The sequence below is a fragment of the Dasypus novemcinctus genome, chromosome 10 (assembly GCF_030445035.2).
Source record: "Dasypus novemcinctus isolate mDasNov1 chromosome 10, mDasNov1.1.hap2, whole genome shotgun sequence".
In the NCBI taxonomy this organism is placed as follows: Eukaryota; Metazoa; Chordata; class Mammalia; order Cingulata; family Dasypodidae; genus Dasypus; species Dasypus novemcinctus.
In genome coordinates this window covers 103,903,166-103,912,978 of record NC_080682.1, presented here as the reverse complement: position 1 = coordinate 103,912,978, position 9,813 = coordinate 103,903,166, and the positions used below count along the sequence as shown (strand labels likewise).

Here is a 9,813-nt window from a genome sequence, read left to right as displayed (position 1 = left end):
CGAGTTCTCCAGTCCAAAGAGCAGCATTTCGGGTGCCGCGGAGTGCGTCACCGTCAGGGACTGCTGGTGATTTCCAGGGGGGGGCTCAGGTGCATCTCTACTGCCACCTCCCTCCGGGGCTTTGGCCAAACCCCCCCTCCAGACTCAGTCTCCCCATCTGAAAATTGGGGGGGCTGAACTTGTTGCCAAAAGGCCATCCTAGTTCTCTGCGGGAGGAGGCCGTCTGCCTGCCTGAGTGGTAAGGGCGGCAGAAGGGGCCTGAGTGGGAACAAAAAGTCAGGGGCCGAGGTGGGCCTGCCTGTGGCTCTGGAGGCTCTGGCTGGCAGCTCTGGGCTCCTAAGCTGCAGGCCCCAGAGGCGGGTCTCCCGGAGCCATGCAGCCCCTGCAGCCTTCCCTCCTCCCCGCTGTCTCCCCTGCCAGGTAAGGAGGCAACCTAGTTATTATTTACTGCTGGCTGCCCTGGCAGCCTGCTACTCCAGGTGGCTGACTCCCAGGTCACTGCAGGCCGAGGCTGCGACCCTCCCTGAGCGTCTGGGAGCGTCTGGTCCCTTCCCGGAGAGGAGTCAGGGCAGGAGTCAGGGCGGCCACAGGAGATATTTAGACTTGACTTTTTATGGTGCTGGGAGAACCACAGGTTCCAAAACAAAGGCCTCTCAGAATCGCAGAAGCACAGACACCCTCCACGAGGCTTTCAAAATCCTGGCACCTCAGATGGACCTGCAGAATCTTAGCATTAGAAGCCCTGAGCTCGGGGACACTGGAGGCCATCTCGGTGAACCTCTGGGAGGTGAGCCCAGAGAAGGCCAGCTCACCAAGGGGGCACAGCCCAGTGAGCTGGAGTGAGCCGGGACGGGGGCCTGGGCTGGATGCCCTCCTGCGGCCCCGCCTGGGGTGGTCCCTAAGGCACAGAACGGGAGCCCTGAGTGCGGGTGTGGGCAGGGGATCTGAGCGGACGATGGCCTGAGTTTGTGGGCCAGAGGTGGTGGCACCCCCGCCGACCGCCTTGGAATTCCAACGCGGGCGTCTCTGCCAGGATGTGGGGGGCTCAGACTCTGCCCGTGACCCCCCCACGGCTCGCCGAGTGCTAACCCCTGGAGGGTGGGCTGCCCCCGTGTTCATGCCTTGTCTGCAGGGGGAGGAGGGCCCCCCCTGGGGAGGCCCTGGTGCGCAGAGGCCGGTGTGGGCTCGGCCTGAGGCCAGGGCAGGGGCTGCGTCGGGGCTGCCCAGGCGTGTCCCGCAGACCTGGCCTGCGCCTGGAGCCCCGGGGGGTCTCGAGTCCTGGACGCTGGCCCCACTGGCTTTCTCACAGGAGGTCCCGCGCTCTTGGTGGTAGCCATCCCGGGCGGGGGCCTTGTTGTGCCAGCAGCTGGACTCAGCGGGCACACTCGGGGTCCTCGGCCCGTGGAGGGTCTGGGAGAAGAACCAAAGCAGCGGCCTGCAGGCAGTGGGCCAGCGGGGCCCCTGGGGGCCCTCAAGGCCAGGACCTCAGCAGACCGCAGGGGCCAGGCCGGGGAGGCAGGGGCCTGCGGAGGCGTTTGCGGCTCGGGAGCCTGGAGGGGAGACATCGGGGGGAATGGAGGCTTACAGGCTTTGGTGTCACAAGGATGGGGTGCAAGTCCCAGTGCTGCGGCTGCCCGGCCGTGGGGCCTTAGGCCAGTGACTTCACCTCTCGGAGTGTGAGTTCCCCCACTCAGCGTGTCAGGAGGACCCGCAGAGACCCCATGTCAGGGTGCCGGCCTCTCCCAGGCTGCTCCATCTCCTCGTCCTCCGCAGACAGGGTGGTGGGCAGAGCCTGGGGGCGCCCCCGCTCACCCCCAGTGCCTGCTCGCTGTCTCCCTCCGCAGATCAGCCCTGCAGTCCACCCCTGACCCAGCTTGGGATGCCCGATTACTTTGCCTCTGCCAAGCAGGGCTCTTCACTGGCCATAATTGGACCCAAAATAGCACGTCCCCTTGCTGTTTCCTGCAGCCGGGCCTGTGGCTTAAGGTCCATGAGGACAGAAGAGAGGCTTGGTGTTTGGCAGGCATGCAAAAGACCTGAAGGGCTCCCGGAGGTCATCTGGGTCCAGAGAGGGGCAGACACTTGCCTAAGGTCACACAGTGAGAGAAAGGCAGGGCTGAGGCTTGAGCTCAGATCCCTGGACCACTGTCCCTCTCCCCAGGATAAAGCCAGGGTCTCAGCCATCCTTGCTGCTCCCTCTCCAGGCCGTCTGGACTTCCTGACTAGTGCTGAGGCTGGCTCGATGCGTGTGACGGTCCCCGGAGGCCAGCTCGTCCACTCTCTTCGCCTCGTTCCTAAGGTCCTTCCTGACTTTTCTGACCACAGAACACCGTGCCTGGGCTCTACTCCTGCCCCCACCCCCATCCCCAGTGCTGCCTTGCTGCGAGACCTCAGATGAGGTTCCGTCCTTCTCTGCACCTCAATTTCCCCATGAAGTAGATGGCCCTCTGTGCTAGCCCAAGGGACCACCTGGAGGACCTGCTCCGGGAGGAGATGGCCTTTGGCCCTGACCCTCCCCACCCCTCCCGCCCAGAGCTGCTGGCCCCCGGCCCCAGGAGTGGCTGGCCCTCCTGTCCCGCCGCCCCATGCAGCTGCCCCTCCTCTTTTCCGTGAGGTCCAGAGACCTGAGCAGCCCGACTGGCAGTGGCTGGGTGACATCGAGGAAGGCCTTTCAGCCCTCTCAACCTCCTGGGACAGGATAACAAGGTACCAGCCGCTCAGGACTGCGGGGTAAGCGAGATGCCGCATGCCCCTGGCTGCGTGCTCAGTGAACGGGAACTGGGGTTCTTGCTTCCAGGCACTCCCAGCCCGGAGGTGGATCCCAGTTTAACTCTCCAGACTCGAATTCAATCAGTATTTATCGAGCACCTACTACGTGTCAGGCACTGAGCAGAGAACACAGTCTTGCCCTCACAGAGCTCACCTTCCAGCTCCCCCTCCCTTCCCCTTCTCTCTGCTCCAGCTCGCCCTTCCAGGGACCCCTCAGCCCGGGCTCCGACCCCCTCCCTGCCTTGGCTCGAGATGTCCCCTCTTCACACAACCCAAGTCCAGGTTCTCCCCAGTCCCGTGGCCAGCCACGGCCATACCCCACACAGCCGCCCCACCTCGGCTGTGCTCCAGGAACGCTGCCAAGATGACACCAGTGTCGGGAGCCAGGCGGTGGGTACCCTGGGGCGTAGACTGGGAGGGGGTGAGGGGAGCATCTGGGGTGAAAAATGGCCTGTTTCTTTCTTGATCTGGGTGTTCACCATGAGAACCCGTCAAGCTGCATACCAGTGATCTGTATTCTCCTCTGTGTGAACGTTAAATGACAAGACGTTTCCTTTAAAAAACAAACAACTTATTCAGAATAGGTAAATCCAAAGAGACAAAACGCAGGTTGAGGGAAGCCGATTTGGCCCAATGGATAGAGCATCCGCCTACCACATGGGAGGTCTGCGGTTCAAACCCAGGGCCTCCTGACCTGTGTGGTGAACAGGCCCCCACACAGTGCTGATGCGTGCAAGGAGTGCCCTGCCACACATGGGTGTCCCCCGCGTAGGGGAGCCCCATGCACAAGGAGTGCGCCCGTAGCCACCCAGTGCAAAAAAAGTGCAGCCTGCCCAGGAATGGCGCCACACACACGGAGAGCTGACACAACAAAAAAGAGTTTCCCAGTGCCACTGACAAGAATACAAGCCGACACAGAAGAACATACAGGTAATGGACACAGAGAGTAGACAACTGGGGGCGGGGGGGGGGAGAGAAATAAAATAAAAAATAAATCTTTAAAAAAAAAAAAAAGCAGGTTGGTAGTTGCCAGGGCCTGGGAGCATAGTAAGAACTGCTGAATGGGTCTGGGGTTTGCTTTGGGGCTGATGAAATGTTTTAACAAGAGGAGGTGCTTGCACAACAGTGTCAATGTACTAAATGCCACTGAAATTGTTCACTTTAAAATGGTTAGATGAATTTCACCTCAATTAAAATAATTTTTTAGAATACTGGCACCCGCCTCCTTCCCTCAGCGTTCTGATGTGCTTGGTCTGGGCCGCGGCCTGGGCTCAGGTGACTCTAACGTGCAGCAGGGTTGAGAAGCACGTTTTAAAGGAACTCATCTTTCGAGGAGCCTCCCCGGGCCTGGGGACCTCCTGTCCCTGGCGGAGTGGCCCAGAGCTGAGCGCCTGACGGATGGGAGGGATCCACAGGCTGGCCCTGCCCCGGGGTGTGGCCTCCCGAGGGACAGCGAGTAGGCCGGTCCCATCCCCGCCGAGGCACTTGAGCTGGGAAAACGGTGAGGCCTGGGCATCCCGTGCTGAAAATGAACGTCTGCCCGAGGGCTTCCGTGTTGAGGGCCAGCAGAAGCTGTGAAGCCCTGAGAGCGAGAGCTGGCTGGCAGGAGCGGGGAGCCAGGGGCGGGGGGGCGGCGGCCAGCAGGCCTGAGCTGGAGCGGGTTATGTCCCACTCGCAAGCCGTTTTTATTTTGGAGGCTCAATCAGTCTCTTCTATGCAGTTCAGAGGCCTGTGCACGCCGGCAACAGTCCTGTGGAGGAAGGGGTGCCAGCCCCATTTTAGAGGAGAAAATGAAGGTGCAAGGGGACCCAACTCATTCAAACTCACACAGCTGGTGAGTGGCAGTCAAGGTTTCAAAGGAGGTCTGTCTGGCTCGCAAGCATGTGCTCCCCTCTTGCTCCGTTTCATCATAAAGTCCACATGCACACTGCTTGCTATCGGCAACACCACACCCATGTTTCATAGAAGCTCCCGGCTCTTTCCAGTGTTCCACGCACGGCCCACAGCACTGAGGACCCAGCATACCGGTCGGCAGTGAATCCCAGCATGCAAAGCACGAGCCTGCACGCCCCTTCAGGAATGCAAAAAAATTTTTGGTCTTAAAACATTTACATGCAAACATACTAGCAGAGCTGAGTCTGCCTTTTCTATTGGCCAAGTTACCACCTTGAGTTTTGCAGGTACAAAGAGCTCCTTCCCCTGCACCGACAGCCCCTGCTGCTGGACCTTTGAATACTTTTTTTTTTTTAAAGACTGATTTTATTTAAAAAAAAAAAAAAATTTCTCCCCGCCCCTCCTGTTTGCATCTACTGTGTCTGTTTGTTGTGTGCTGATCTTCTCTTTCTAGGAGACACTGGGACCCGAACTCAGGACCCTACCATGTGGGAGGCGCGCATCTCCTGAGCTGCCCCCACGTTTCTGCTTTGTTGCATCTCGGTTTCCTTGCTGTCTCTTGGTTGTGTCACCTTGTTGCATCAGCTCACTGTCTTCTCCAGGAGGCATTGGAACCAACCCCGGACCTCTCGTGTGGTACGCAGGGCCTCAGTCACCTGAGCCACGTCCACTTCCCAGCCTTTGCGTTCTCGATGACACCACTCTTTGGATCAGAAACCAGGCAGACCTGGGTTCTAGCCTGCTCTAAAGCCTGGACTCACCCTGGCCTCTGTCAGGATTCCCCACCGTGAGGCTTTGCTGGAGAACGCCAGCCACTCCCAGGAGCAGCCCTGGACAAGTTCCTGGTCCTCCCCCAGCACCACGTGTCAGCCGCAGCGTCCCAAGTCCCCGCCCCAGACCCAGACCCAGACTCAGAAGCTGTTGGCGGGAGCCCGGGTGTGTATCTTTCAATGTTTGTGCATATGTATTCCGGCTTCTATTTACCCATGCCCTCTGTAAGGGATTCCAACAGGTAGCCCTGGTTACAAAGCATTGCACAACTCCTTATTTTCCTGAAGGGGAAACTGCAGCCCAGACAGGGCAGTGACCTTCCCAGGGTAACACCGCACACCAGTGGTAGCCTCGCCATCCCGTCCCAGCCCTCACGGGCCTCCCGGCCCTCTTCTGGGTCTCTGAGCCTCCTTTCTGTCCAAGCGAGTCAGTGTCGAGGCCTGAAGGCCACCACAGCTGCCAACAGGGAGCAAGAGTTCGATGTTTCTATTTATTGACTCTTTAAACTTCATCATCCAAGGAAAGTTAATACATGACTGTTTGGTAGCAAGAAAAACATCATCTAAGACCCCAATGACCCACCTACCCCAAACAAAAAAAAAACGAAACAAAACAAACGCCATCTGAAACCAGACCTTTGGAGTTGTAGCTGGAGAAGCCAGGGAGCTGAGGGTCAGGCTGGCACCCTGCAGCCTGGGGGTGAGGGAGAGGCTGCCCTCGAGTGGGACCCTTCCCAGTTCAGGAGAACACGTCCAGCCCCTCAGCTCTGGGGGCCCTTCCTGTCCCAGCAGAAGGAGGTATGGAAAGGGGCATTCAGTGGTCAGAGTGAGGGGGCTCCTAGGACTGCCCCCCAAGGTGACCTTATGTGCCAGTGCATGAGACACAGGGAGGCAGGAGGCTGGGGCTGGGGCCTGCAGGGAGAGGGAGAAGGAGGGCCCTCTTCTCTTACCTGGTGAGGTCAGGCAAGAGCTATGTCCAAGGCCCATCGCGTCCCCAAATTAGGAAACCTCGGAAGGCACTGCCAACAAGCTCAGAAAGGCCATGACCTGGGGAGGGCCCCAGATGGGAGTCACTGCCCCGCAACGGTCCCCGTCTTGTTCTGGATTACCGAGGGCCTTGTCCTTGGTGCAGGACAATGGGGGGCAGCCCACCCAGGAAGGGGCCTCGGCAGTTGTAGTTTAAGGGGCGGTGTTCTCGTGCCCGGAACATGCAGTGTGCGTGTGCGTGTAACGGGGGAGGGCGCGCCGATCCCTCCCGGAAGGCTTGGTCAGGGCCCCAGGGTGGCCCCCCCCCGGGGGCAGGGAGAGGTTTACCCCCTCCTGTCCTTTCCTCAAATCACCGCCTGCCCCAGGCCATTGCATAAATAAGTGCTTGGGAAGGTACACATCTCAAAAGGAACATAAATACTGTACATGGAAGGGATTCCATCCCCCAGCCCTGCTGCTGCCCCCAGAACACCTTCCGGATATTGCACATGGCCCCCCCCAGCCCCACGGGGTCCAGGCCCAGCCGTGTCTTTGGTAGAAGCTCCAGGGACAGAGGTCCTGCGCAGCCTGCGTGCCCCGCCGTCACGACTCGGCGCACCGGGGCGGCCCGAGCGCCGGCCAGCGGGGTTCACCGGGAACGCTTCCAGACGGGAGGGAGCCCACGCGGGCACGTGCGCCCCGGCCGCACACGCCTGGCCGCACGTGCCTGGCCGCACGCGCCTGGCCGGACCTGCGCGTGGGCTAGCGGGAGGCAAGCAGGCTGAGGGCAGCGGGCAGGCGAGGCCCAGGCCGCGGCCGACAGGGTCACACCCTCCACAGGAGGAGGTGGTTTGTGCTGTCATCTCGGCCCACGGTCTCGCTGCTGCCGCCGCCCCCGCCGCTGAGCCGGAAGTCCTCATAGCCGTCGCCGCCACTGATGACCAGCATTTTAGGCCTGGCTGAGGCCGGGCCTCGGTGCCGGGGGGAGTCGCGGAGCTCCAGCGACGGCAGCTTCTCGGGGCCTGGGGGACAGAAGAGGGCGCGCGTCGGTCCAGGGGCAAGCAGCGGCTTCACGGTCCCGGTCAGGGCCTGAGCTCCCCGACCCCGGGAGACAGAAAGAAAAAACACGCACACTTCCTGTGAGGAATCCCACTTCCTGTTGGCCAAGAACGTTTGTGGAAAGAAATACCCACTTCCTGGCAGATCAGACCCCCTCGTATCCCCATCTGGACTTTTCAGTCAGGAATCACACAGCCTCCCAAGGGCACCCCACCTCCTCTCTCTCTCCATGACCGCACACAACGTCCTCTCTGTACCCCTTTTCTACTTCCAGCACCTTTCCCAGCTAGGGAGCCTCAGCCTCCTCTGGATCCCGCCAGCTCCTGACCCAGGCGTCTGCTTTCTGATTCTCACAAGCCACTTCCTCCTGGGGCATATGGTTTCCTGTCCTTCCAAGGCGAGGCTCTTCTAACCCTGACCTCCTTAACGTACATCATCTCCTAATGTTTCACTTTCTAATTCCCTCAGTCCGTTTTCTGTCCTAGCTGCCTTTTAATGCCCTGTTTTCTGGGGCTATCTCTACTTCCTGCTCTGCCCATCACGTCCCGGTTTCACTTCCTGCCCTACACACCACTTCCGTCTTACTTCCTGCTTTACCTATCCCTTCTGGTGCCGCGTTCTACCTCTCAGCTCAGAGTTCACGCCTGTCTCCCGCGACATCTCCAAGCACAGGCACACGTGCGCACACACTGGATCCCGGCAGCCTTCACAGTGGGGTTTCCACGACCTCCTCCCTGGAACCGCTTTGCATTACACTTTCTTTCCTCTTAAAACCACTTCTGGCAGAAGAGAGGTTCCTAAACCCAGACGCCAGGGTCCCTGGGCTGGGACGCACGGACCCACCTGTGTCCGGTGGAGGTGGTGGGGTTGGGCAGAGCAGGTGGAAGCCGTCCGGCAGCTGGACCGCGGCCAAGAAGCGGACGTGGCCGGTGTGTCCCTGGCCGAGGCCGGCGGGGCTGAGAGGCGCCCGTGGGCAGCTGACAGTGCTGGGCGAGGTGGGCATGGTGAGCACGACCCCCGCGCTGGTGCCCACCCACAGCAGCTCCTCGCACACCAGCAGCGCGGTGATGCGCAGGCAGGCCGCCTTGTGCTGCCGGATGATGGCGTCCGAGCCTGGGCGGGAAACAGACCGGAGCTGGGCCCCATCCCGACCCCGGCTCAGCTTCCCCAAGGGCTCCCGGATGACAGGAGCGGAAGGCACCAAGGGAGGGCACAGGGCTAGTCTGAGGTCAGTACCTGCCAGCATCCTGTGCACGGGAGGTGTGACATCTACCTCTGCCAGCTGTTCAAAGGTGTCTGGGTGGTAGAGACACACGTGGGCACTGCCTTTCAGCGTCACCCACACGCCCAGGCTGGAGTCCACCATGCAAGCCACGCTGCGGCTGGAATCCTGCCCCACGTAAAATGTGTGCTGTGGGGGCGAGGGGTTGGGGTACAGAGCAGACGGGTGACTGGCCGGCCGCCTTCCCTGGCACCTGCCATCTCCCACCAAATCTCTCCAGAACCGCCCCCCGCAGACTGACAGTGACAGCGGCCCTAGTCCTTGGTCCCTGCTCTGGATGCCTCCCCGCTCAATCCGTAGGAACTAGAAGAAGGTGCTCTTTCCCCATGACATTTGAGTGATTTACTGTTCAGAGAGCTTCCCAGCCTCCAGGAGAGAGCAGCCACGGGCTCTCTCTAGAGCGCTGGGGAAGCTGAAGCCTGAGGGCAGGAGAGCCCGCCCAAGGGCACACGTCAATTCAGCAGAGCCGGGCCTGAACCCAGGGCTCTGGACGCCAGCGCAGCAAGTGAGGGGGACAGCTAGGGCACCTGTCACTCCTCCACATGCCCCGGCTGGAAAGACGGGACACGAATGCACATGGAGTCAGGACCAAAGGCCCGAGTCTAATGCTAAGGGATGCTGGCACCAGGAAGACCCCTCGTCCCATCCTCCAGGGGACCCCAGGACCCGAGCTGAGGGGTGGGGCCCGGGGTGGGAGGACGGGGGTGGCATCCTGACACGCACAGGGCGCCGGCTGGATTCCTCATCGGCCAGAGAAGAAAGGAGCAGGGAGGGCGGCCGGCCCAGGAGCCCCGGGCCAGGGAAAGGGCCCAGCCTCAACTGGGTGCTGCTTCACGCCACCGCCCCCCCGGGTCTCGTCGCCCTCTCTGGGCCTGGCTCGCCTGAAGCCACCACCCGGCGCCCTCCCCTACCTCCAGCTGCAGCGTGTCGGGGCTCAGGACGAGGACTCGGTTCTGGCAGCCACACCACAGCCGCCCGCCCACACACACCATCTTGGTGACGGGGCTCCCCTGAGCACCCAGCGCCACCGATTTGAAGTTCTGCGGGTCCCAGAAATGGCCTGGGTGGGAGTGG

General features: G+C 61.1%; 1 protein-coding gene and 1 long non-coding RNA gene across 3 annotated transcripts in view; one reads left to right on the top strand and one right to left on the bottom strand.

Moving 5' to 3' along the window:
• The first annotated feature begins 1,799 nt into the window (after positions 1-1,799).
• Positions 1,800-5,852, top strand: LOC131280090 (uncharacterized). 2 transcript variants are annotated; one of them, XR_011649966.1, is made up of 4 exons: positions 1,800-2,299; positions 2,621-3,699; positions 4,490-4,603; positions 4,755-5,852. It is a non-coding gene; the product is annotated as an uncharacterized lncRNA (long non-coding RNA). The 2 variants fall into 2 exon arrangements; XR_011649965.1 differs by having other exon boundaries at positions 1,800-3,699.
• Positions 5,853-5,904: 52 nt separating this feature from the next.
• ARHGEF17 (Rho guanine nucleotide exchange factor 17) overlaps positions 5,905-9,813 on the bottom strand; it is a 62,960-nt gene continuing 59,051 nt past the window's right edge. Inside the window, exons 18-21 of the mRNA XM_058305919.2 lie at positions 9,651-9,799; positions 8,694-8,868; positions 8,301-8,570; positions 5,905-7,420 (exon numbers count right to left, since the gene is read on the bottom strand). Of these exons, the coding sequence (XP_058161902.1) occupies positions 7,224-7,420; positions 8,301-8,570; positions 8,694-8,868; positions 9,651-9,799 (791 nt within the window). The 3' untranslated portion in view covers positions 5,905-7,223. The remainder of the gene's footprint in view (positions 7,421-8,300; positions 8,571-8,693; positions 8,869-9,650; positions 9,800-9,813) is intronic.